The sequence below is a fragment of the Callospermophilus lateralis genome, chromosome 10, assembly GCF_048772815.1.
Source record: "Callospermophilus lateralis isolate mCalLat2 chromosome 10, mCalLat2.hap1, whole genome shotgun sequence".
Classification (NCBI taxonomy): Eukaryota; Metazoa; Chordata; class Mammalia; order Rodentia; family Sciuridae; genus Callospermophilus; species Callospermophilus lateralis.
In genome coordinates, this window is record NC_135314.1 from 132,128,834 (window position 1) to 132,156,259 (window position 27,426).

Sequence of the window (27,426 nt, forward strand, 5' to 3'; positions counted from 1 at the left end):
GTGAGCTAAATCCCCAACCCCAGCCCTTTTTTACTTTTAAAAAATTGTTATTTCATTTTGTTTTGCAGAACTGGGGATTGAGCTTACAGCCTTTTATGTAGTAGATGAAATGTCACTGAACTAAATTCCCAGCCCCCTGCCCTTTTTAAAAAAAAAAATTCTTTTGTAGTTGTAGATGGACAGAATGCCTTTGTTTTTATTTTTATGTAGTGCTAAGGATGGAACCCAGTGCCTCGCACAAGCTAGGCAAGCACTCTGCCACTGAGCTACACAGCCTCAGCCTCTTCCAGCCCCTTTTGTTTATCTATTTTTTAAAATCTTGAGACAGGGTCTTGAATTTTAATCTTCCTTCCTTGAATTGTAATCTTCCTACCTCAGTCTCCCAAGTTGCGGGAATTACAGGTTATATCACCAAATGCAGTTCCCTCCACTTTTTTTTTTTTTAATTCTATGGTGCTCGGGATTGAACCCAGGGTCTCAAACATGTTAGGTATGTGTTCTACCACTGAGAATTCTTCTACATCAGGCATGTATTTTAAGGAGAATGAGTTTACAGTAACTTTTCTGTGCAAAGTTGATGTCCTGAGACTTTCCTGGAAGCCTTGATGTGGCATTAAATCCATAGAATTATGTTCTATAGAATCCAGTTAGGATTTAATGGTTCTGTCATGGTACTCCTGGTTGGTCCTAATGAGTGGAAAAAAATCTTAAATCCTAGGACAAATGCTGATGGTTTTAAAAATTTGTACATATAGACGAAAATTTGTACTTTTGATCTCTGATTACTGAGGGAAACTGATGACTAAAGTTTTTCCTTTTGGTCTTAGGGAGACATTTTCTTCCCAGTACTGTTCAGTTTTAGAACCACTGCTCCTTCATCCCTGCCTTTTGTTTACAGGTTGTGGAGCATGGCCTATTTGTCAAGCACTGCAAAGTGGAGGTATATTTGCTGGAACTGAAGCTCTGTGAGAACAGCGACCCCACCAATGTCCTGAGTTGCCATTTCAGCAAGGCAGACACCATTGGTGAGCAGCTGGGCTGGGGTTCTAGATATCTGGGGAGAGAGTGCAGGACACAGTGGCTGATAGAAGGGAAAGCTACGGCACATCTTCAGACCTGGGTCCAGATCATCTCAGGCCAGTCCTGACCTGGGAACCTGTTGCCTAGGAGATTCTTTTTTCTTTTTTTCTTTTTCTTTGGCACTAGGGATTTAACTCAGGGGTGTTTATATGCTGAGCAGTTTTTTATCCCCAGCCCTTTTTATTTTTTATTTTTATTATTATTTTAATATTTATTTTTTAGGTGTAGATGGACACAATACAACGTCTTTATTTTTTAATGTGATGCTGAGGATTGAACCCGGGTCCTGCCTGTGCTAGGCGAGCGCTCGCGCTCTACAGCTGAGCCACAGTCCCAGCCCCCCTTTTTATTTTTTGACACAGGGTCTTGATAAGTTGCTGAGGCTGACTTTGAACTGTGATTCTCCTCCATTGACCTCCTAAGTTGCTGGGATTATAGCCTGTGCCACCAAGCCCAGTTCAGGAGATTCTTTTTCTTTTTTTGATACTGGGGATTGAACCCAGGGGCACTTAACTACTGATCCACATACCCAGCCCATTTTTATATTATTTAGACACAGGCTCTTTCTTTCTTACTTTTTTTTTTAAAGGAACTTCTTCCAAATCAGGGCTTGCTTGCTTGCTTTATTTATTTATTTATTTATTGTGATGCTGGGGATTGAACCCAGGACTTTGTGCATGAGAGTCAAGCATTCTCCCAACTGACTTATTTCCCCAGTCCCTTAGACACAGGTCTCACTGAATTGCTTAGGGCCTCGATAAGTTGCTGAGACTGGCTTTGAACTCAATCCTCCTGCCTCAGCATCCCAAACTGTTGGATTACAGGTGTGGGCTGCCACACCTGGCTCTCAGGAGATTCTTTTAGAGAGCCAAACCTGGGAATTATGTTCTATAGAATACTGAGCTCATTTGTCATATGGTAATAAAGATGGAGAAATGAAGAGTCAGGAAGTTATTAAAAAAGTCTCAGCAAGGGACTTGAGGTATAGCTAGCTGAGTAGCAGTAGTGTATGCAAGGCCCTAGATTTAATCCTCAGCACCAAAAGATATGTGTTTATGTGCATTATGTGCACACACACAGTCACACCTATTCATCATAGCAATTTCAGTAAAAAAGTGGCAGAGCTAGCTTTGAAATCATCTTTTTTTTTAATATTTATTTTTAGTTTTCAATGGACCTTTATTTTATTTACTTATTTATTTTTATGTGGTGCTGAGGATCGAACCCAGTGCCTCACATATGCCAGGCGAGTGCTTTACCACTGAGACACAACTCCAGTCCCCACATATCTGTTTTAACTCCAAAGAGAATCCTTCTTAATTTTTTTAATTTTTAAAAATTTATTATTATAATTTTACCAATGAATCATATCCCTGAACCTTTTTATTTTGAGATATTTTGAGATAGGGTCTTGCTTATTTGCTAAGACTGGTCTCTAACTTGCATTCCTCCTCTTTCTGCTTCCCTTGTAGCTGGGATTGTAGGTGAGCTCACTGTGCCTGACTTCAGTTTTTGTTTAATGGTACTGGACATTGAATCCAGGGCCTTGTGCCTGTGAGGCAAGCACTTGACCAACCAAGCTATGTCCCCAGGCCTTACTTTTTCTTTTTTCTTTGTTCTGGGGATTGAACCTAGAATTTCATGCATGCTAGGAAAGTGCTCTATAACTCAGCCACACTACCACAGCACTGCTTTTTTTTTTTTTTTTTTTTTGTGGCGATATTGGGGATTGAACCCAGGGGCACTTTACCACTGAGCTATATACCCAGTTCTGGCTCAGTTGCCTGGCTGCGCTTGATTTTGTGATCTTCCCTCAGCCTCCTACATGCTGGCATTACAGGCAGGTGCCATCACACTGAACTCTGTTTCTCACTTTCTATGTGTGTCTGTGCTAGAAATATGACCTAAATTATCAGAGAAGCCTAAGAAAAGTTTTTGGGTGTTACAAGTGCAAGAGGAGGCCTTCAGGAGTTACCAGAGGGTCGAGGTTCTGTCAGAACTTTTGTTCCAAAGTACATGTGAGCATCTGAAAAGGAAAGAGGATGAGCATTGGTTTGCCTTGGCTGTCTTTAGCCTTGTATTGGTAGAAAGCTCTGAGTAATGTTTCTGCACCCTAGCAACCATCGAGAAGGAGATGCGGAAGCTGTTCAACATCCCTGCGGAGCGTGAAACACGGCTCTGGAACAAATACATGAGCAACACCTACGAGCAGTTGAGCAAACTAGACAACACTATCCAAGATGCTGGGCTCTACCAGGGTCAGGTAGGAGGGCCCAGGCTATGCTCAAACAGGCAGCTCTGTCCAGGGTATTTGACCAAAAAGCTTCTGGCTATAAGCATGTCAGGAGTGGGGTGGATTGCACTCTCCTCATTTGGTTTCCCCTTTCACTCAGGTGCTAGTAATTGAGCCCCAAAATGAAGATGGCACATGGCCCAGGCAGACCCTGCAGTCAAAGTAAGTGAATGTTTTCTCCCATGTGGCTGGGCTCACAGGTGTAATAGAGACATTCTTTTCTAAGGCAGTTGTACTCAGAAAAATGGTTCTGAATCAGATGGAAAAATCATGCAGTTTAGTCTTGGATGAAGCTATAAGCTCTTGGTAAGCAGCATTCTTGGGCATTCATCTAAGGGAAACCTGTCAGTGTGTCTCAGCAAGGCCACAAGCCTTTGCTTATTGAGAATGAGAGAAGGAGAAAGACAAGGGGCAGGATCTGACATTGACTGCTCTACCAAGAGATGATTTTGATTTTTTTCAAGATCCTTTATTTTTCCACCTATGGTTAGAGACTGTGAGGGAAAAGAAGAGGGATTATGCATGAGGTCTTATATGACTTAAAGGTGATAGTTTGATCCCACCCCATTCTGCTTAGTGTCCTGTTACTCATGGTTACAGGGGTATTGTTCAGATACTAAACTGGAACTCTAGTCAGGTGTATTGGCACGTGCCCATAATCCCAGCAACTCAGGAGACAGGAGGATCACAGGTAGTGAACGCAGACTCAAAATAATAAAGGATTGAGGATGTAGCTTGGTGGGAGGCTTCCTTTGAGTTCCAACCTCAGTACCACATAAATTAAACAAATTGGGACTCCAGGCATAGTTATTTTAGATATTCATGAAATATGTGGAATTGTGCATGTCCTTAGAAGAGAAAAAAGTGTTGAACTTGCCTTATAGTGTAAGATTGGGAAATTATGTCTGTGCCCCAATAGTTACAGGGACAGTGTTGGGATCTGCTCTCTTCCTTTTGTTAGGACTTGAACTTTGTAATAGAGTGATATGTTCATAGCTCATTTGAATGGCATGAAAACTACAAGCCATCTTGAGAAACATGCATAGATATTCAGAATATTTGGGAATTTTACAGATTGCAAACATTTTCAAGGATTTTTACAGATCTCTTGAAGTCCAGCCATGGACTCTGGTTCTTAGAAAGCTCAGTTACTGTTTCCTGATAAGTTGGCAAAAATAGCTGGGATAGGAAAAATAATGCCCCCCCAAATGTCCATATTCTAATCCTCAGAATTTACAAATATATTACAAAGGGATTTTGCATATATAATTAAGATAATGAGGGGCTGGGATTGTGGCTCAGCGGTAGAGCGCTCACCTAGCATGGGTGGGGCCCAGGTTCGATCCTTAGCATCACATAAAAATAAAGGTATTGTGTTGTATCCATCTACATCTTTAAAAAAAAAAAAAAAAAAAAAAATATATATATATATAATGAGCTAGGCCTAAGGATGCACACCTGTTTTCCCAGTGACTCAGGAGGCTGAAACGGGAGAATCTGCAAGTTCAAGGCCAACTTCTGCAATTTAGCAAGGCCCTAAGTAACTTAGCAAGACCCTGTCTCAAAATAAAAATTGCTGAAGATGTGGTTCAGTGTTAAAGTGCCTCTGGAGTCAATCCCCGGTACCATATAAAGAAAAAGATAATGATATTGACATGGAGAGATCATGTAGGTGGATCCAATATAATTGCAAGTGTCCTAAGAGTTAAAGGAAGGCTGGAGAGTCAAAATTGTATGAGGACAGAAGCAGATTCAAGGTAGTGAAATGTGAGAAAAAGTCAACTGGCCATGAGTCAAGGAATATGGGCAGCCTGTAGGAGTACCTAAAGCCTCCCCAAACACATGCACCCTGGCCAATGCCTTGATTTTAGTTCAGAGAGAACCATTTTGGACTTTTGACTTGCATAACTGCAGATAATAAATCTGTGTTATTTTAAGCTACTGAGTTTATGACAATTTGTGACATCTCCAACAGGAAACTAATATTCAAACCAAGGCAGTCAATCCCATTTTGAAGCTTAAAATGCCAAATAATTGAAAGAAACCCCCCTGGGTAGAGAGAAGGTGTTTAGATTACAGCCTGTGAGACAGAACTGGTAGGTCAGGGCAAAAGAAAGCTGGGTATACTGGTCAGGGGAGACTTTTTTTTTTTTAATTGCAGATGAACCCATGCTTTCATTTTATTTATTTATTTTTTTTATGTGGTGCTGAGGATTGAGCCCAGTGCCTCACATGTGCTAGGCAAGAGCTCTGCCACTGAGCCATAATCCCAGCCCCCAGGGGAGACTTAACTGCACCTTTTTCTCTTCTCAGCCTAGTTTCTCCCTATCCTTCTCATACCCTGAGACCTAAGAGATTCTGTTTAAGAGGCAGTTTTTGGAAAAGAGCAGTGCCTTGTTGAGACTTCCTGAAGGTTAATCTTCTAGTAAGGTGTGGCCAATAGGCAGTAAGTGCAGAGTGGAATTCCTGAGGTACATTCTCTTCTCCACTCCCTTACATGGTACTAGATACTGTTGTTCATACTGAGGATATGGTAAATACCAAGTCTTTATCTCAAGGAGCAGAATAAAAGATAAATAAGAAAAACATGTGTTTCCAGTGACTTACGAACATTGTGGATAAAAATGTGGGAAGAGAATTAGTGAGCTGTAGCCTTTGGAATGGGACAGATTTAACCAGGATTCATTTGAACATAGCCTTCTAGGAAGTAAGGGAGTCAGCATGGATTGAGGTACTCAATAGGAACAAATAACATCATTAATCAGAAGAAACAGCAGCTGCAGATGTCCTGAGCTTAAGCAGGCCTGGTTGAAAACCAGCAGGACTTTGTGTGGCTAGATCCTGAGGGATGATAGGAAGTAGAGGTTGAAGACCAGGAGGTAAGGAGGTGGTAGACATAGAGAAAATGACAGGGACAAGAGGATGGAAGTGCATAAACAAGGCCCTGGTTTCGGTCTACATCATCAACATAATTAAGAATTATTGCCAGGCGTGGTGGTGCATGCCTGTAATCCCAGCAACTAGGAGGCTGAGACCAGGAGGATTGTGAGTTCAAAGCCAGCCACAGCATCTTGTCAAGCCCCTAAGCAATTCAGTGAGACCCTGTTTCTAAATAAAAAAAAAAAATGTATGACTCAGTGGTTAAGTGCCCCTTGGTTCAATCCCTGGTACCAAAAAAAAAAAAAAAAAAAAAAAAAAAAGATATTATGTTCATCAGAGAGTAAAAAGGAAAGCCACAGAGTGAAAGAAGATATTAACAATGCATCTATCTTACAGAATTTCAAGATAAGAAAAGAACAATGCCAGAAAAAAAAAAAAAAAGAAAAGAAAGAGAAACAAAGCTACGCAAAGTGGTAAATGCCTATAATCCCAGCTACTTTGGAGGCTGAGGCAAGAGGATGATGAGTTCAAAGCCAAGCTGGGCAACTTAGCAAGACTCAGTCTCAAAATAAAAGGGGTTGGGGTTGTAGTTCAGTGGTAGAGCACTTCTGGGTTCAATTCTCAATATATATATTTTTAGAACTTTATACATATTCTACAATTTGACTTTCCTACTCCTAGGCAAACAGCTAACAAAAACATATCCCATGTTCACTTAAGGACATGTTCAAGGTTGTTCACAACAGCATTGTTTGTCATAGTCATGAACTTTGGAGTTAATCCAGAGTCCTCCAACAATCACATGATAAGTTGCTGTGTACATATACAGTGGAATTCAGTACATCAGTGCACAGCAACATGAGTGAGTTTCTACATAATGTTAAAAGAGAGAAGCTGGACATAAAGTAGGATGTATTATATGATTCTGTTGATATAAAACTTAACAGGCAAAATAATCTCTGGGGAGGTCAGGTTAGTTGTTAGCTTTGGGAAGAACTTTGACTGCAAGAAGCCTGGGAAGGATGCTTGGGGGGTTGATGCTGCCCTGTTTTTGGTCTGGGTACTGGTTATATAGCCATATTCACTTGTTACAATTTCTTTGATTTTTATATATTCATGACTTAAATACCTTTTAATGAAATACTCTAATACAAAGTTTTATGACAGCTGGGTCCAGTGGTATATGCCTATAATCCCAGCTACTTGGGAGGCTGAAGCAAGAAGGTTGCTTGAGCCCAGGAGTTTGAGAAAAACCTTGGACAACATAGTGAGACAAGTATCTTAAGAAAGAAATAAAGAAAAAAAGAAATTTAAATTTATTTATTTAAAATTTTGCTATGGGATCTAAGAAAGTTGCTGACGCTAGCCTTGAACTTGGCGATTCTTCTGCCTCAGACTCCCACGTTTCTGGGCTCATAGGTGTGCATACCCAGCTTATATATTTATTTGCAGGAGAGTATCATAGTAAAATTGTTCCCATAGTAAAAATAACCAGTGTTGTAGAAGGAAAATCACAGTTGCACATATTTGAAACAAAGCCGAAAGATTTGCTTTCTTCTGTTTTATGCAGTCTATAATATTGATAGACTAGGTAGCAGTTTCAGATTTGGGGCAGTTAACTATAGATTAATTAATCTGAAAGTAGAGTCTGAAATAAGAGTCTGTGAAAAATATTGAAATGTGAATTTGAAACATAGAGATTACTCACATTTGGCAAATGTAAAAAACCAAAAGCAGTTTCCCTTAAATGGCTTCCAGAGGCTGAGGCAAGGTTGCAAGTTTGAGGCTAGCTTGGGCAGTTTAGCAAAATCTGTCTCAAAATGAAAAATAAGAAAGGGTTGGGGGTAGCTCAGTGGTAAAGTGCTCCTGGATTAGATTCCCAGCACCAAAAAATAATTGGCATTTGTCAGGCATTTATTTCCTCCCTCTCTCCCTTCCTTCTTCCTTCCTTCCCTCCCTCCCTCCCTTCTGCTGGGTATTGAACCCAGGACCTTATGCATGCTGGACAAGCACTGCACACTGAGCCAATCCTTTTTTGTTGTTGTTGTTATAGTTTTTAATATTTTTTTAGGTGTAGATGGACACAACATAATGCCTTTATTTTTATGTGGTGCTGAAGATCAAACCTGGGCCCCACCCATGCTAGACGAGCACTCTACTGCTGAGCCACAATTCCAGCCTCCACCCCAATCCTTTTTATCTCTTATTTTCCCTATACTAGAGATTGAATCCAGGGGCACTCTACTACTGAGCCACATCCCTAGCTGTTTATTATATTTTTTATACCTTAATTTAATTTATTTATTTATATGCAGTGCTGAGGATCAAACCTCAGTGCCTCACACATGCTAGGCAAGCACTCTACCACTGAGCTACAGCCCCAGCCCCCCAGCTCTTTTTTTAGTTGTAGGTGAACACAATACCTTTATTTTATTTTTATGTGGTGCTGAGGCTCGAACCCAGTGCCTCACACATGGTAGGTGAGTACTCCACCACTGAGCCACAACTCCAACACCCCCAGCTCTTTTATTTTGAGATAAGTTCTCACTAAGTTTCCCAGGCTGGCCTCAAACTTGGAATCCTCCTGCCTCAGCCTCCCAGGTTACTGTAATTATAGGTGTGCACTACCATGATTGGCTTTTAATAAAAATATATGAGATAATATCACTGATTTGCTGACACTGACCTCAAAATTGTAGACCTCTAGTCCTAGATTTCTGAATAACTGGGATCACAGGTTTGAAGCGCTACCCCTGACTTGTGTCAAGTATTTTAAATAATTAATTTTATTTTTAAAATATCTTTACTATTTATTTTTTATATGGTGCTAAGGGTTGAACCCAGTGCCTCACTTTGTGCTAGGCAAGTGCTCTACCACTGAACTACAACCTTAGTTCGTTTGTCAAGTGTTTTTTTTCTTTTTCCTTTTGGTACCAGGGATTGAACCCAGGGGTGCTTAACCACTGAGCCACATCCCTAGCCCTTTTTGTACTTTATTTAGAGACAGGATCTCACTGAGTTGCTCAGGGCCTCAATAAATTGCTGAGGCTGGCTTAGAACCCATGATCCTCTTGCCTCAGCCTACTGAGCTGCTGTGATTATAGGTGTACACCACCATGCCTTTGTGTCAGCTATTTTGAGAGAAGTCTTTTTTTTTTTTAAGTTGGACACAATACCTTTATTCCATTTATTTATTTTTATGGGGTGCTGAGGATTGAACCCAGGGCCCCGCGTGTGTTAGGCAGCACTCTACCACTGAGCCACAATCTCATCCCTTGAGAGAAGTCTTATTGCCATTTTTCTGTGCCTTTCACTGGTAAGACTTAAAATTTCAGAAAAACTTGTAATTTATAAATGAAATCAGAATGACCTGAAGTTCAACCTTGTGGTTTATTGCACTGGAAGATTCAGTACATGACCTACATGACCATGTAGGCTAATGAGACCTGAAGATTAATTAATTTCTGAACTTAATTTATCTTGAAGAATTATAAAAATAGGACTTTTGCAGCTTATTTTAACTGACTAAATATGGAGAACATTTATTTCTTGAAAAAAGTCCTAAGGCATTAAATAGGGCTTGCACTTTGCAAAAAATCAGTAGCATTGTTTCTGCTTCTCTCTCTCAGATCAAGCACTGTGCCTAGCAGAAATTTTACTACCTCTCCAAAATCATCAGCAAGTCCCTATTCCTCAGTGTCTGCCTCTCCCATTGCAAATGGTGATAGCATTAACACCTCTGGGATGCATTGTTCCGGTGTCAGCAGGGGGTAAGAGCAGGCCATTTCACTTTGCTTCCCTTCCTCTGAGTCCATTTGCAGACTGTATCTGGAGTTCTCATCTGTTGTTAGGCTAAGCATCATGGGATCAGAGCTCCCCCTAGGAATGGGTTGCAGGTGGTCTCTCACTACTTTTTATACCCACAGTCTAAGTGTGCCTCCTACTTCTGACTTACATTGTTTATTGTCCTATAGGCTGGTGTTTTCCCCATAGGCTAAGTCACTGGTGATTGTGGGGGCACAGTGCATTTATTTTGGAAGGATAGGCTGGCCATATGCTAGGATAGCAATAAGGGGATGATTTTCAGCTGTGGAAGAGCCATATCTATTTACCCTGTGGGATCCTTTCTCCAAGTCTTTCAGGACCACCTTCCAGATAGCATAGACAAGGTGAGGAAGGAGTATGCATGAACTCAGGCTTAGTCAAGGTTGGGTGTGGCCTGGTGGGCTGTGGCAGATGCATGCTTTTGATTTTGGTAACCAGAATGTTCTTCCCTGAAGTAGTCTGACAGCCTTCTCAAAGGATATAAAAATTCAAATATATTTCTTTTCTTAAGGATATGTTTACAACCTGTTAGCATGTCAAGTCATGGGCAGGGTACAGGTCTGGAGGTGTGAAGAGGTGGGTAGAGAGAATTTATATCATGGGGTTAATACCAGACACAAGTTCTAGAGGCCCCAATGGAGCCCACAAAGGCATCCTGAGGTCATATGTGCAACACTTCCTTTTATTGCTGATATGGGTTGTGTTTTTCAGTGGATCTGGCTTCTCTGCTTCATATAATTGTCAGGAGCCCCCATCATCTCATATACAGCCTGGGCTCTGCGGACTTGGAAACCTGGGGAACACCTGCTTCATGAACTCTGCTTTGCAGGTAGAGGGGAGAGCTGCCATCTGAACATCAAGGTGTCATGAGGCTTGGGTGGGAGTGGTCTGCTAGTGCTAAGCGGATCTTTTCTCAGGGTCCCCAACCTGTTTACTTTTAGCGCTTTAGCATTCTGCCAGGACAACTCCCAGTGGTTGGTTCAGAATGGCCTCCACAGTGTTTGAGGCCCCAGAATGTCTTATTCAATTCTGTGTTTGGTTTTACAATAGAAATAGTTTGAATTTTTGTTAACCATTAGGTTATGAACTCCCTAAGAGTTTTGAAGTACCTATCTGGTTGGTCTCTGATAGGATAAGGAGACTTACAGCAGGTACCAATCTCAGTTATTCCTTACTGAAGGTTTACCTTTTTTTTTTAACCAAAGACCCCATGCTTACCTCATGCCTGTCACTGGAGAAATCCTAAAATCCTCCCTTTGGACCCTCACTTGTTCTTCAAATATTTATTAGGCATATATAATGTGATAGTACTATGATAAACATGGGTTGCAATGAGTTAGGGTGCAGCTACAAAGTTAGAAGGGCATCAGTTCTAATGACTGCCCTCAATTCTGATGCCAACTGCAAATTTGGGGGTTCCTGAGACTACCCACAGTTTTGATAATTTGCTAGAAGTATTTACAGAATTCATATGAAACTGTTAAATTCATGATAATGCTTTATTTATTTTTTAAAATTTTTTAAAGAGAGAGAGAATTTTTTTAATATTTATTTTTTTAGTTTTTCGGCAGACACATGTTTGTTTTTGTATGTGGTGCTGAGGATTGAACCCCGGGCCTCACGCATGCCAGGCGAGCGTGCTACCGCTTGAGCCACATCCCCAGCCCGATGTTAATGCTTTATTGTAGGGAAAAGTTACATAATAAAATCAGCCAAGGGGAGAAATAAATAGAGCAGAATCCAGGAGGGTTCCAAATGGTTGAGCTTCTGTTGTTCTCTATGGAAGCAGGACACATGAATTTACTTGCACTGATATATAATGATGATGCACAGAGTACTACCAACCATGGAATCTCACCTGAGCTTCAATAACCATAATTTTGGGGGAGCTTCTTTATATAGATATGATAGATTAATTGCCCAGTGGAATGATTTTATGCAACCCACAGCACTCTCTTAAGTCATTTGCTGGTCTTTCCTCAGTGGTAGCTTTTATTCTAGGACTATACAGGTGTAGTAAGCTACCTGGACCCAGAAATCATGCTGTTAGTGTATCTGGTATAATCCAGGGCCACACAGACATACTCCTATTAGGCATAATCTTCTGGAGTAAATATATTAAAATATATTCCCGGAAATCAAGTACAAAACTCAAGCCTTAAGGTAAAATTCTCATTTTTATTTTTTTGAAGATTTTTGGATTTGGAAATAATTTTTCGCCATTGTGGCGAAATAGCCTAGTACTAAAGAAAAGACCCCTGAGGTTTTACTTTTTTCTTTTTCCCCCTGGTGGTACTGTGGATTGAACCCAGGGGTACCCTACCACTGAGCTACATGCCCTTCTCTTTTCATTTTTTGAGACTGGCTAACTTGCCTGGGCTGTCCTCAATCTCGAGATCCTCTTGCCTCAGTTTCCAAAGTTGCTTGGATTACAGGCATGTGCCACTAAGACTGGCTGAGATTTGGCTTTTTATTGATATGTTTTCTCAGCTCTTTGTACTTTCCACTTTATTTAGCTGTTGAGTTAGGGTAATAATAATGAGAAACTTTATAACGGTAGATGTAAATATAAATTGAGCAGTCCAAAGTGCTCCACAGGGGCTGGGGTTATGGCTCAGCAGTAGAGTGCTTGCCTAGCATGGTTGAGGTCCTGGGTGTGATCCTTAGCACCACATAAAAATAAATAAATAAAATAAAGGTATTGTGTCCAACTACAACTTAAAAAAAAAAAAAATTGCTCCAGAATTTTTTGGGGATTTATTTATTTATTTATGAGATTCTCACTATGTTACCCAGGTTGGCCTCATACTCTATCTCAAGTGATCCTCCTTCGTCAGCATCCTGAACAGCTGGGATAATAAGCATATACCACACATCTGGCTCTGAAATTTCTTAAGTGCTCACAAAGTTTTAGATTTCAGAGCATTTTGGATTTAAAATTTTTGGACTAGGCATGTTCAATATTCCAGTCTTTAAAAACAGATCTGAGGGCTGGGAATGTGGCTCAAGCGGTAGCGCGCTCGCCTGGCATGCGTGCGGCCCGGGTTCGATCCTCAGCACCACATACAAACAGAGATGTTGTGTCCGCCGAGAACTAAAAAATAAATATTAAAAAAAAAAAAATATATAAAAATAAAAATAAAAACAGATCTGAAACACTTTTAGTCCAACATTTTGTTTGTTTGTTTTTGTTTTTGTGTTTTTGGTACTAAAGGTTGAACCCAGGGATATATTACCACTGAGCTATATCTCCAGCCCTTTTTATTTTTTATTTTTTTGAGACATGGTCTTGCTAAGTTACTTAGGGCCTCACTAAGTTGCTGAGCCTAGACTTGAACTTGCAATACTCATGCCTCAGCCTTCTCAGTCACTGGGATTATAGATATGTGCTACCACTCCTGGCTGCAGTGCCCATTTTAAAATTTGAAGTTAAAATTAATATATACATATATAATGGTATTATTTATGGCTTTTATACTGATTATCCTCGTTTTTTTTCCCTTAGGACATTTAAGTTTTAGTAGGCATTTGTGTTTTTCTTAATTATATTTTGTCTTCTCATGAAGAACTGGAATTTTCCCAGTCACTTCCATTGAAAAATTATTATCCTAAATATTATTATCTTCCATTGGATAAAATATTGAGCTTTTATCCCCAAGTACCTTGTTTGAGAGATGAAGTCTTAGTTACTGCATGTGAGCTCTCCAGGACCATGTCCTTAGGAGGTTTGCTGTGAGGTGGTCCCTCAGCTTTATGGGTGTCAGCCCCCAAGAAGCTTCTTAGTGTTTCATTTTCTTGGGGCTGACCCTTAGTGGCCCTTTAGAACTTGGTTTATCTTTTATTTGTTTTGTTTATTGTTTTTTAGTTGTAGTTGGACCCAATACCTTTATTTCATTTATTTATTTTTATGTGGTGCCGAGGATCAAACCCAGGGCCACGAGCATGCTAGGCGAGCGCTCTACTGCTGAGCCACAATCCCAGCTCCTGGAACTTGGTTTATCTTGTTTCTATATGTTCACTTGAAGAGGTGTAAGCTCTAATCATATTCTGTTTCAGTGCCTAAGCAACACTGCACCACTGACTGACTACTTTCTCAAAAATGAATATGAAGCGGAAATCAACAGAGACAATCCTCTGGGCATGAAAGGGGAGATTGCAGAGGCCTATGCAGAGCTCATTAAGCAGATGTGGTCTGGAAGGGATGCTCACGTGGCACCTCGAATGTTCAAAGTAAGCTGACTTATGTATTTCTGTTTTCCTTTTTTGAGAAGAGTGGTTTAGTGTTGTAATGAGGCATCCCTTTACTTTCATTTGAGATTAAGGTGAGATCTAATACTGAAAGCACCATAATATTGAACCCTTCTTTATTGTCATTTAGCAAACACTTAAGTGCCCTTAATGCCCACATCTAGCCTGGGTGCCCAGGAGTCACTTGATTGCTCAGAATAGTATATTCTGTGGTGGCAGTGTTTACATTCAGTGTCCTAAACCCAGACCATAAAAATTCAGTTTAACTTCCAGGATTATGTGAAGGCTATTCCCAGGATCCCTGCGCCTGAACCCTATATCCCTGTGGTCTGAGTTATCCCCACCCCATCCCTCAGTTAGGAATTGGGTTGATTTTCTCAGAAGGTGATGTGAGGAGCAGTTCTCACTCAGGTCCCTCAGCTAGTAAGATTTGGGGAGGAGATGATGAACTTCACTGGGCCTTGGAGCAGCTTGGGCTTTCCATAGCCCTAAATGTTTTTTTTTCTTTTTCTTCTTCTCTGCTAAGGGAAAGTGCCTTGTCCCCATAAGTTGAAATCTGAGGAACCCTACTTAACCTGCACTGGTGGGGTTCAAGGAGTTTTCAGGAAGCACATGGTAAAAAAAAAGATTTGCACGTTTTTGATTCAGAAAGAGGAAAAGAAAATAGCATCTTAGCTCAATAAGAAAATGAAAATCTCAGGCTGGGGGTTTAGGTCACTGGTAGAGCACTTGTCTAATATGTGTTAGGCCCTGGGTTCCCAGTACCACAAAAGAAAAAGAAAGAAAGAAAAAAATCTCAAGTAGCTTGTTGAAATTGAAAATTAATTCTCTTTCATCCCCTTGGACACATTAATCCCTGGGAAATAGAAGTAAATTATTATATAATAAGTCATAAAGAAACTAGAACTGTGTGAAACACACTGGGCTTAAGCTAATATAAATAAATAATTGGCAGGTGATATTTAGGGGGTGTTTGAGCAGCTTAACTTCCTCATATTTTATATCTGCACTGTCTGGTAACAGGCACTAGTTCATGTGCCACTGGGCATCTTGAGCTGTTAGCAGAACCAAGAAACTGAATTTTAAATTATATTTATTTATTTTCTCTTGGTGCAGGCGATTGAACCCAGGGCCTTGCACCTGGTAGGCACACGTTCTACCACTGAGCTATACTTAAGTCCCTGAATTTAATTTTAATTCTTTTAAATTTGAATAGCCAAATGCAGTTAGTGGCTATGGTATTAGACAACACAGGTGTAGAATAGTGATTTTAGTATACATCAGAATCTCTGAAAAGGGTTATTACAATACAGACTGCTGGGCCCATCTCTAGAGTTTCTGATTAAATGGGTCTGGGGTTGGGCCTGAGAATGTACATTTATACTGAGGCCCTAGGTAATGCTGTTGCTGCTAATTGGTGTCCACATTCCAAGGATTGCTTGTGGGGAGCAATACTGGGTAGTCAATTATCTAGACACATGAGTACTATTATGTGCAAGAGAATTCATCTAGCTCATGCAGGTATCATTTCTAACATTGTTCTGGAGTTTAAGACTAAACTAAAGAAAAGGACATTAGAGAGGGATTTGTCTTAGTACTTAGGTGTGGCTACTCAGAGTGCTGATCCTCACCTCCATTATAGGGTAGTAGCCCAGGTTCTTAATCCCTGGCTGTCCTGGCTCTCTGTTCTGAGCCTTCTCTTTGATGGGCACCATTGACCTCTGTTAGGTTCTTTAGGAGTTAATTGGGCTACTCAAGTAGGTAGTGTTTTCCCTCATGTCCTAGCTAATGCTTTAAAATTGTTGTTGATAATCACTGCCTCTCTACTTCACTGGTTCTTTATATATTATGCCTTCTAATATAGTTGCTTTTGTTGTAGACCCAAGTGGGACGTTTTGCCCCTCAGTTTTCTGGCTACCAACAACAAGACTCTCAGGAGCTGTTAGCCTTTATTCTAGATGGATTGCATGAAGACCTGAACCGAGTAAAGAAGAAACCTTACCTGGAGCCAAAGGATGCCAATGGGCGACCAGATGCGGTATGATATTGAAACAATCTACATAATAATATCCAAAAGTTGCCTCCTATTGACATTGTGGGGACAATCTTCTGGTCTTGGGGTGTTAGTGCCAGGGCTCACATTGCCTCTCATTGTTGATAGTGATAGGAGGTTGGACTCTGGTAGGGAAATGCATTCCAGGTCAAAGAGGGGTAACTATACTCCCTTTTTTGTTTTCTGAGGAGGTGGCCCTGATGTCAAAAATGAGTCAGTTTATTTAGTATTTCATAGGCTAATTAGAGACTAGGGCACTCTGAAAATTGTAGTTGAAAAAAAAAAAAAACAATTGTAGAGTGAACCCTTAAGATTGTAACCGCTCTTATTAAAGTCAATCTCTGGTTTATACAGTGGCATACACATGTAATCCCAGATACTTGAGATGCTGAGGCAGAAAGATCGCAAGTTTGAGGTAGCCTGGATAACTTGAACTGTTTTTTTTTTTTTTTGGATCTGGGGATTGAACCCAGGGGTACTTAACCACTGAGCACATCCCCAGCCCTTTTTTATATTTTGAGGCAAGGTCTTGCTGAGTTGCTTAGGTCCTCACTAAGTTGCTGAGGTTGGCTTTGAACTTGAAATCCTCCTGCCACTGGGTTCAGTCCTCAATACTGCAAAAATTCATGAAAGAAGGAAGGAGAGAGAAAAGACAAGACAGGACCCAGGAGGTAGTCCTTGCTCTGGTCAGCCCTTTGTGCCCATGGTACTCAGAGTGCCCCTTGTGTCCTATAGATTCTCTGTCAGCACCTTATTAAACATGTCACTGGGCATAGAGCTGGTGTTTGTTGTGAATGTTACAGCTAAGAGCAGTCCTGGCCTTGCTTGCCTTGACATGCTCTTGGCTACATAGACAACTTCTCAGTATATCTCACAGTATTTGCTATGACTTGTTCTAGATTAGGGAAAAAGGACTGAGAGGTTGAGAATATTCTACTTATCTCTTCTCTTTTCATCCAGGTAGTGGCAAAGGAAGCCTGGGAGAATCATAGGTTGAGGAATGATTCTGTGATTGTGGACACTTTTCATGGCCTTTTCAAATCTACTTTGGTTTGCCCAGAATGTGCTAAGGTTTCTGTCACTTTTGACCCATTTTGCTACCTAACTCTTCCACTACCCATGAAGAAGGATCGAGTAATGGAGGTCTTCCTTGTTCCTGCTGACCCTTGCTGCAGACCAACTCAGGTAATAGAATCTGCATCGTCATGACACCCCTTTCTGTGAGTGGTCTCCAGGCCCTGGTGGGATCGTTTTCATCTGTTGCTTTGGAAACTTGGGTTTGTCTCTGTTTATGCTGTTGACTTCTATCAGACCTTGGTGTAATCCCTTGTCATTCAAGACCTGTTGTGAAGGTCTTAGGGGATTCTCTATCACTTTTTTGCCCATGTTCTATTCATGTCACTGTGATAGCCTGATTAATCTGCTAAGTGGTCCTTGAATCTGAATGTTGAGAAACCCAAAGCAGGGTACTTTCCTTTGTCAATTCTGTTCTTAGATTAGCTTGAAGAACTTGGCCAGAAAAAGAGGCCAGATGTGAGGTGTGACCAGTATCTTAGTGTTCAGTTTTCTTGATTGCTCACATCCTGATTTATTGCTTAGTCTTCTCCTTAGTTTCTTTTTTCCTCTCTCTTCTCCTTTTGGAGTAGAGGATTGAACCCAGGGGTACTCTGCCACAGAGCTACATTCCCCTGCTCTTTTTTTAATATGTATATATTTTTAGTTGTAGATGGATACAATCCCTTTATTTTATTTGTTTATTTTTAGGTGGTGCTGAGGATTGAACCCAGGGCCTCACATGTGCTAGGCAAGTCCTCTACCACTGAGCCAAAATCCCAGCCCTCTCCTTTCCCCTTTTTAAAAAATGTTTTTAGGGCTGGGGTTGTGGTTCAGTGGTAGAGTGCTTGCTTAGCATGTATGAAGCACTGTGTTTGATCCCCAACATCACATAAAAATAAATTTAAAAAAATAAATACAATTTTTTTTTAAATTTTGAGGCAGGGTCTTCCTAAGTTGCTCAGACTACCCTTGAACTGGAGATCCTCCTGCCTATTCTTTTGAGTCATTGGGATTATAGGTGTGTGCTTTTAGTTTCTATCTCTAAATAAAGTTGATATATAGGACCAGATGGCAATTTGTATTATTTCAATAATTCTTTAAAAGGAGATGTAAACTACTCCAGAAAGTAAAGAATAAAATAAAGCAGTGTGGGCTGAGGTTATAGCTCATTGGTAGAGTGCTTGCCTAGCATGGATTAGGCCCTTGGGTTCAGTCCCCAGCACCACAAAAATTAAAAGAGAGCAGGGGAAAGAAGGGAAGTGTTTAGCAGCCTTTAGAAGGGGAAGAGAAAGCTCAGCTCCCATGCTGTGTTGCTTGAGTGAGTGGTGTTCGTCTTGATGACTTGCCTATTTTTTCTGGTGCTTTGCTACTGACTTATCTGTACCCTGACCTCTCCATCTACTGACTCTGGAAGGGCCTCTGCCCCAATGATACTTCCTTCTCCCAAGTCATTTCCCTGCCCCATAGAGTACCCCTGTTACCTTGACCATCTCTCCCTTTGCAGTACCGTGTGACTGTGCCACTGATGGGGGCCGTCTCTGACCTGTGCGAGGCTCTGTCCAGGCTGTCTGGCATTGCTGCAGAAAATGTAAGGCGGGGTGATCAGTGGCACTTAGACTATTAGGGTTATTTCATTGTCCTTTGGAATTTGTTTAACCTTGTAGTTACTTTTTTTGGGGGTAGTTGTTATTGGTCAGCAAAAATGTGATTATTGGTGTGTATCTGGATGTCTTACACCTTCTGGTTCTTGCTCACAATGCACACAATAATTAAGACTGTGTCTTCCAGCTCTGGGAAACACAATCTTTCCTTCACTGGGGGTCATGGTACCCATGATCATGGGGTAGTCCAGGAACAGGGCTCTGTGTGCTTCAAGTGGCATGGAGACTTCAGGCCATGTGGAATACACCAGAGCCTTCTAGATGACAGCTAGTCTCTGGTCAGCACTTGTCACCATTCCTATTACTTTAGGGCACTTGTTACCTGCATGGATAGTGCTAGCAACTAAAAGGGAGCCATACTGCTCTCCTTTGAACCTTGGCCCCAAGTAGTGGGGCTTGTTGCATTGTAGTTTCTTTAGGGATAACACTCCAATAGGACATTTTTTTCCCTTGTTCTGTGTTTTAAGCAATGTAGGGGTACCCTGAGTCATCCTATAATCTCTCTATTACTATTGATTCTTAGATGGTGGTCACAGATGTGTATAATCACCGGTTCCACAAAATTTTCCAAATGGATGAAGGTTTAAGCCACATCATGCCTCGGGATGACATTTTTGTGTGAGTACTTAGCAGTTTCTGGTGCAGGATCAGAGGTAACATTCTAGAGGCTTTTCCTTATTTGTGTCTCCGCAGCGAAGTTCTGGCAGTCTGTTCGTGTGCATTTTTTTCAAGCCCCAGTGGAAAGATCTGGATATTCAGGGAATTGTGGGCAGCCATCAGTGCTAATAAGTACCTACTGGCATTACTGAGCTGCATTGCCAGCATGTACATAGCCTTTGGTCACTAGTTGCTGCTTCTTAAGAGTGCTGATTCATACTACAGATGGTCCTTTTGTCAGAGATGCCTCACTCAAGAAGAGTCATAACTGTAACTGTGAGAAGGGCCATGGGAAGATATGAGAAGGGCAATTTTATAGGTGGATCTTAGCTTTTCTGTGCTGTAGGCTGTGCCTCTCAGGCTGGTGCCAGAGTACCATTATCCCCATTTCAGAAATAAACAGCAGTTGGCAGCTCAGACATTCTCCAAGCTCTGAGATTCCATTTTCTCATCACTGTGTTGACAGTGTACTGGTCTCACCCATCCAAAGTGCTGCTTCATGACTGCTCTAGATAATTGTGTGTATTTCCCAGTTGCAGTAGGTTGGGACATGAAATTGCCCTGTGGCTCTCAGAGAAGCTTGACTAGACCACAGCCTACGCTGGTCTTCCCTCTTTACCTTTCATTCAGACACTTGCCTCTGCTGAAGAACTTTTTTTTTTTTTTTTTAATCAGAGATTGAACCCAGGGGTGCTTAACCACTGGGACAGCCCTTTTTAAATATTTTATTTAGATATTGGGTCTCACTTAGTTGCTTGGGGCCTTGCTAAATTGCAAAGGCTGGCTTTGAACTTGGCGATTCTCTTGCCTTGGCCTCCCAAGCCACTGAGATTATAGGCATGTACCACTGCACCTGGCTTGGCTGTTTTTGACACAGGAATGCAGAGAGCACTTCCCATTACATATTTGGGCCTATGATATCTTGGTCACTCTTAAAAGAATAGTTCTTGACTGAGTGTGGTGGCACATGACTATAATCCCAGTGGCTCAGGAGGCTGAGGCAGAAGGATCGTGAATTCAAAGCCAACCTCAGCAACTTCATGAGCCCCTATCTCAAAATAAAAAAAAATAATAATAATAAAAAGAGCTGAGGATGTGACTCAATGGTTGAGTGCCCGTGGGTTCCATACCTGTACTAAAAAGAATGATTTTTTTTTTTTTACTACATATACATAAAAGATCTTAGTTCCATTTACTGCCTTCCCACTTACAGATAATTTTCCTGATATTATAAATGGAGGGTGCCAAGGCTCATGCTGTGCCACAGGGCAGGGAATGGGAAAGATAGCATTCATATCTGTTGCTGACTCCAAATCCTTAACATAATTTCTCTCAGTTCTGGAAACTAGTGATTGCACATACCTGATCCCACAAGAAATGGTGCATCTCCCTGCAGGGAGCTTGGCAGAATCTCATCAATAAAGGAATTTCCATAGGGTTTTAGAGCCAACTATCAGAAAAAGAAATTCTTTTAAAGATGACTCCTCTTGCAGGCATGATGCCATATGCATATAGTGGCAGTGACTTAGGAGGCCAAGGCAGGAGAATCCTAAGTTCCAGCCAGCCTCAGCAACTTAGACCCTCAGCAACTTCAGGAGAGACTGTCTCAAAATAAAAAATAAAAAGAGGGGCTAGGGTTGTGGCTCAGCGGTAGAGCACTCGTCTAGCATGTGTGAGGCCCTGGTTTCTTAGCACCACATAAAAATAAATAAATAAAATAAAGATATTGTGTCCAACTGAAGAATTAAAAAAAAAAAAAAATGGAGATGTAGCTCAGTGATTCAGTCCCTCATACAGGGGAGGGTGAAGGGGAGGGGATGAATTGCCAAGAAAACCAATAGTAACGTGATGTTTTTTTGAGCATGTCATGTGTCATACTACTAAATTACTTAATTCTTTCTACAGCCTTGTAAAGCAGGTAATCCTTTTGTCCACTGAGTAAACAAACTTAGAAGTTACACTGAAGCCAGAAAATGGCAACAGTGAAGCTGAAAACCTAGGCCAGCCTAAATCAAGGCCCAGCTCTTAACCATTATGAACTACAGATCCCTACTTAGAATATATCATGAACACTTTTGTGAGTTGTTCTTAGAGTTCCTCCTGCATAAACTGTAGACAGTTTACTTGCCAGGCATCTGGGAGGGAATTTGTATGAAGTTATAGTTTTAAAAAATTGAATCAGTAAGTTTGTATCTCCCTCTATAGTCAGTTGTCAGCAATTTTGGTAACATCTGTTCCAGGACAGAACATCTCTTAAATCTTCTCAATCCCATGTATTCCCTAAGTAAAACACATTTTTTTAAAAAAATATTTATTTTTTTTTAGTTGTAGTTGGACACAATACCTTTATTTATTTATATGTGGTGCTGAGGATTGAACCCAGGGCCTTGCACGTGCTAGGGAAGCGCTCCTCCACTGAGCCACAATCTCAGCCCAGACACATTTTTTAAAGTAATTGATTTGATTTAGCAGTTTCTTTGGTTATCTCTCATTTTTTTAACATTAAATATGATTGTTTTATTTCAGCGTTTTTAAACAAAGATGGCAAATAATTGATCTTTTTAAAGTTCTCCATTTGAAAAGAAGAGTTTTTGTCTAATATTCTGTGTACATCCTTATACCTGGTTTTATTAAAGGGCAGGGCACCAAGAATTCAGTTTAAAAAGCTGAGGGTCCTTGGTAACAAAAGATCAACTTGACTTCCTTTACCCAATAGTCCAGATAATGGCCATCATTTGCATATTGAGTCTCTGTTGAAGGTGCACAGAGTTTGAAGCTATCGTTGGACAAGGAGCTTGAACTTAAGTCCAGTTGTATAGATGTTGACGATGATCCTTTGTGGGATTCCTGACCCAGCCTCTGGAGTTGCTCCTGAAATGGTTTATCTACCTTTCCTGCTAAAGGATGCTCTTTCCTAGAAACCATTGTCTTGACCAACACATAGCTGCAGCTCAGATGTTTGTTCTCACAGGGACTTGTTTGCTGAAAGTGCTCTCTTGTATGATTGATACAGGTATGAGGTCTGCAGCACCTGCGTGGATGGCTCGGAATGTGTCATGCTTCCAGTCTATTTCAGGGAGAGGAAGTCTAGACCATCGAGTACTTCCTCTGGGGCAGTACTATATGGGAGGCCACTGTTGGTTTCTGTTCCCAAGCACAAGCTGACTTTTGAGTTTTTGTACCAGGCTGTTTGTGATCGGATCAGGTTGGTAGCAGGAATATGATTTGGTTGTTATTGGAAATCAAGATAAGTCTAGTAATAGTAGTGACAGTCCCTATAAAGTGTCTAGGTTGATTTTATGTACTCACTTCTGTAAGGATGATAGTTAAGTGTGGTGGTAGTACACACCTGTAATCTCAGCTAATCAGGAGGCTTTGTTAGGAGGATAACAAGTTTGAGGCCATCCTGGGCAACTTAGCAAGACCTTGTCTCAAAATAAAGAAGAAGAAGAAAAGAAATTCTCTGTGCCAGCTTCTGGAAGGGCCAGAGTAGATGTCATTTGGGATGTGGCATCTGGAACATTTAGGTACCACAAACCTGGGCACTTAAGGCTCTGGGCCTTGGAATCATGTCAGTTACCTGTGTTAGGAATGCTAATGCTCTGATGCCATTTTGTTTTTGAATATTTTTTCTGAAGTGCTCCACTATTATTCCAAACCTGATCATTTGCATTACTGGGAAATAGTTGAAAAAATCATGGTCCCACATGACATTCATAGAAGAAGCAGACTTTTTTTTGGTGGTGGGGGGTACTGGGAATTGAACCCAGGGTGCTTAAACCCTGAGCCACATCTCCATCCCCTTTTTAATTTTTTATTTTGAGACTGGGTCTTGATAAGTTGTTTGGGACCTCACTAAATTACTGAGACAGATTTTGAACTTGTGATCTCCTGCTTCAGCCTCCTGAGCCACTGGGATTACAGGTTTGTGCCATTTCGCCTAAGAAGCAGACATTCTTTATAGAATTGTTGATAGATTAAAATGTATTGTGCCATTACATGTTTTTAAAGCATTTTTATTTCTGTAAATTGTTTTACGAATAGCAGAATATATCAGTTATGAACTACTGGCTCCGTGTGTGATACTGGCCTGTAGTCTTAGCTATGTGGGAGGCTGAGGCAAAAGGATCACAAATTTGAGGTCAGCCTGAGCAACTTAATAAAAAAGGGGTGTGGGTGTAGCTCAGTAATAGAGCATCTCTAGGTTAAATCCCCAGTACCAAAAAATAAAATAACAATAATAATAAAAATGAAAATAAATTATGAACTACTACTTAGGTGCATAGTGAAGAAAAATAGTTAAATGTTAAAACTAACAATGTTTTCTTGTTTTTATTTTTTAAAGCCGCTATATAAAACAGCCTTTGCCTGATGAGTTTAGCCTCTCGCCCTTGGAGCCTGGGGCTTGCAATGGCTCCAGGGGCAGCTGTGAAGGTAAGTGTTTCCCCCGCACTGGGGGACTGAGACTAACCAGATTTCTCTTTTTCTTTTTGGTATTGGGAATTGAATCCAGGGCCATTTTACTACTGAGCTACATTTCTAGCCCTTTTTATTTTTAATTTAATTTGAGTCAGAGACCTTTTTTTTGAGAAAAGGGAAAAAAAGTTTTCTGCTCGGAAAGGAGAAATGCAGGGTCTCCTGTCCCAGAGGCTATGATTCTGCCCATCAGCAGGAACAGGGGGCTTTTAAAGAGGTGAATCAAAGGCTACATTCCAAGTGTCTTCTGTTGGAGTTGTAATTCACTTGTTAATTTGGTTGTTAGTTATTTTTGAGATCTTCTGGTACCTTTGCCAAAGTCTGGATTACTTCCTTCCTATAGTGAATGTGTACTCAAGGACAGATAAATCTATCTAAAATGGGAAGGGTCATTCTTTTTCCCCTGAGATTAGGGAGTTGCAGGGAGAGAAGAAGAGAAAGAAACATGTCCATTTTAAAAAATAAGTTGCAGTGGCAGAGCAGCAAGAGCTATATTCAAAGCATAAAGTGAACCTCTGTTACATTTCTTCTCTGTTAATTTCTACATTCCATTTCTATGGAAAAATGGGTGACAACATCTCCAAGTCACTTCCTGTTCTGTATTAGATGGGGCATGGACAGTTAAGGGTATTTAGCATCAGAGAAGTTTAGAGGTTCACATTGGCTAATGGCAGGTGACTGGACAAGCATATGCCAGTCAGGGGTCATGCTAAGACAATAATAATCAGGACAACAAAGCATTACTTTTAGTATTTTAGTCAGTCTCTGAAAACCATGAATATAGTAACTCATAATCATATCAGTGAAAAAACAGATGGAGTTTATCAATGTAGGAGACTAGGAAGATTTGTACGTCTATGAGATCAGGGTCAAATTAGGACATACTTGCAACTCTACAATCTTTGTTATTATTATTGGGCACTCCCACACATAGTCTCCAGCTTTACTTACTTTTCTAGGGCTGACACAAGTGTATATCTTAAGTTACATTAAAAAACAAAACATTGTTTTTCCTTTTAAATATCCATGTAGGACTGTGTTTAGGCTATACTCTCCTGCCAGGTGTTTAAGACCTATTTGGTCAAAATTGACCTTGTGCCTCTGAGATTCCTCAGAGATCACTCGTGGGAACTTGTGCGAAGTCTCTTGGCTCCTTTAGCTTTTGAGGTAAGGTCTTAACTGAATTGCCCAATCTGGCCATAAACTTGGGATTTTCATGCTTCAACCTCCAGAGTAGCTGGCCAGCTTTCCCTCTTTTTCAAAGGCGTCATACTCATGGTAAACAGAGGTTCTTTTTTTTTTTTTTTTTTTAATATTTTTTAGTTGTAGATGGACACAATATCTTTATTTTTATTTATTAATTTTTATGTGGTGCCAAGGATGGAACCCAGGGCCTCATGCATGTGAGGCAAGTGCTATACCACTGAGCTACCCCAGCCCAAAGAGAGTTTCTTGAGGCTAACCTGGGGGCTCTTTAAGTTGAGTTTTACCTCAGGCACACCGAGCCTAAAGGATTGAGGACTTGCTGAGGTCATGAAGCAGAGTCAGGATTTGAATTCTCTTCTGTTGGGAGTACAATGTGGGTATTTACTCATCACTGTAACTGCCTCTGTGCCCTGACTTTTATTGACACAGCTGTTGCATTTAGCTTGGATGGTGAGCCTTTGATCCCTAGGGAAGATACATACCTTGGCCAATCAGAAGGCAGAGACAGGCTCTCCTGGGCATTTCTTTCTGTTTACCCAGGAAGCCACAGATGATGGCCGACTCTAGGAAGCTCCTGCTTTTGGAAGAAAAGAAATCAGTCAGAAAAGCAATATGATGGGCTTATTGAAGGAAACTCAGAGGCCAAGGGCTGAAAAGTAGTCCATGTCTAATCAAGGAGCTATGTCTGATCTGTATTGTAGTTGTCACTCTTTTTGTGGGAAATTAGGTGAACCAGTGACTTTATTTCTGTAAAACAAAAATGATCTCCAAGTTAATGGTATAAATTCTCAATAGCAGATCCAAATGCCCAGATTTTTGTGAGGTACACACAGTCCTAGAAAGTGAGAATTGATGTTAAAAATGACCACAAGGCTCCATTTTAACATTCAGCATGTTTTTTATAGAGGAACTGAATACTTTTGCTTAATATTTGTGTTCATTATAGTATTTGAACATTGACTCCTGAATTATAAGTGGTGCTGAGGACTGAACCCAGGGCCTCACATGCTAGGCAAGCACTCTACCACTGAGCTGCAACCCCAGCCCCTTGAATTGTATTTCTTGAGGGTTTTTTGGTTTTTTTGCTTGTTTGTTTGCTTTTTTTGTTTGTTTGTTTGTTTGTTTTGTGGTGCTGGGGTTTGAACCCAGATCCTTGTGCATGCGAAGCAAGCATTCTATCAGCTGAGCTATAGCCCCAGCCCTTAAATTGTATTTCTTAATGTACAGTCTTCTTAAGCATTGAGCATGAATCTCATTTTAGTACTTTTCTCTCTGTGGACCTAATGATGAAGTTGAAAGAGTGAGAACACATGGTGTGAAGTCCAGTAGACTACCAAGTGTTGTAGGGCTCTGTTTAGAATGACAGGACTGCTGGATCACTTTGTTGCTCTGGGAGATTCATTTAAGTTCTCTGGGTCTCTACTTCCTTATCATGGAAGAAGTGTCTACCCTGCTCATCTTGTCTCTTTCCCAGAGAGGGTCACACGTGAACTCAAATGCCTGGTAAGTGCAAAGGAGTAGATGTAGTTTCACATACACAGAGCAAAATCTTTAAGGAAACATCATCACAGGTTTCAAATAAAAATTTTAACATTGAAATGGTGACATAAAATCTGTGTTATTTTCATTTGTATTACAGGAGATGATGAAGAAGAAATGGAGCATCAGGAAGAAGGCAAAGAACAGCTTTCAGAAACAGAAGGCAGTGGGGAAGATGAGCTAGGAGGTGACCCCAATGAGACTACTCAAAAGGTCAAGGGCCAACCCTGCCCCAAAAGACTTTTTACCTTCAGTCTTGTGAACTCCTATGGAACAGCTGACATAAATTCACTTGCAACTGATGGAAAACTACTCAAACTCAACTGTAAGTACTTTCTCTGACTTTTCAACCTGGGTTTTGGGGACGTGGGATCTATTTGAAAAATCCTTGCTCTTGACACCCACAGCGTTGGGCTTTCACAGTCTTTGGCTCTGGGAGCAGACACCTGTGT

At 40.8% G+C, this 27,426-nt stretch overlaps 1 protein-coding gene across 6 annotated transcripts in view; it reads left to right on the forward strand.

Moving 5' to 3' along the window:
- The window catches only part of Usp4 (ubiquitin specific peptidase 4), a 48,963-nt gene that overhangs the window by 12,797 nt on the left and 8,740 nt on the right, over positions 1-27,426 (forward strand). For 2 of the 6 annotated variants that reach the window (XM_076867828.2, XM_076867830.2), the window contains exons 4-16: positions 899-1,025; positions 3,198-3,343; positions 3,474-3,535; positions 9,883-10,023; positions 10,790-10,907; positions 14,135-14,308; positions 16,206-16,364; positions 17,340-17,564; positions 18,940-19,023; positions 19,620-19,714; positions 22,767-22,958; positions 24,099-24,187; positions 27,075-27,299. In XM_076867828.2, coding sequence (XP_076723943.2) covers positions 899-1,025; positions 3,198-3,343; positions 3,474-3,535; positions 9,883-10,023; positions 10,790-10,907; positions 14,135-14,308; positions 16,206-16,364; positions 17,340-17,564; positions 18,940-19,023; positions 19,620-19,714; positions 22,767-22,958; positions 24,099-24,187; positions 27,075-27,299 — 1,837 coding nt within the window. Of the gene's footprint in view, positions 1-898; positions 1,026-3,197; positions 3,344-3,473; positions 3,536-9,882; positions 10,024-10,789; positions 10,908-14,134; positions 14,309-16,205; positions 16,365-17,339; positions 17,565-18,939; positions 19,024-19,619; positions 19,715-22,766; positions 22,959-24,098; positions 24,188-27,074; positions 27,300-27,426 lie in introns of those variants that run through there. The other 4 variants (XM_076867831.2, XM_076867829.2, XM_076867832.2 and 1 more) reach the window with 4 other exon arrangements.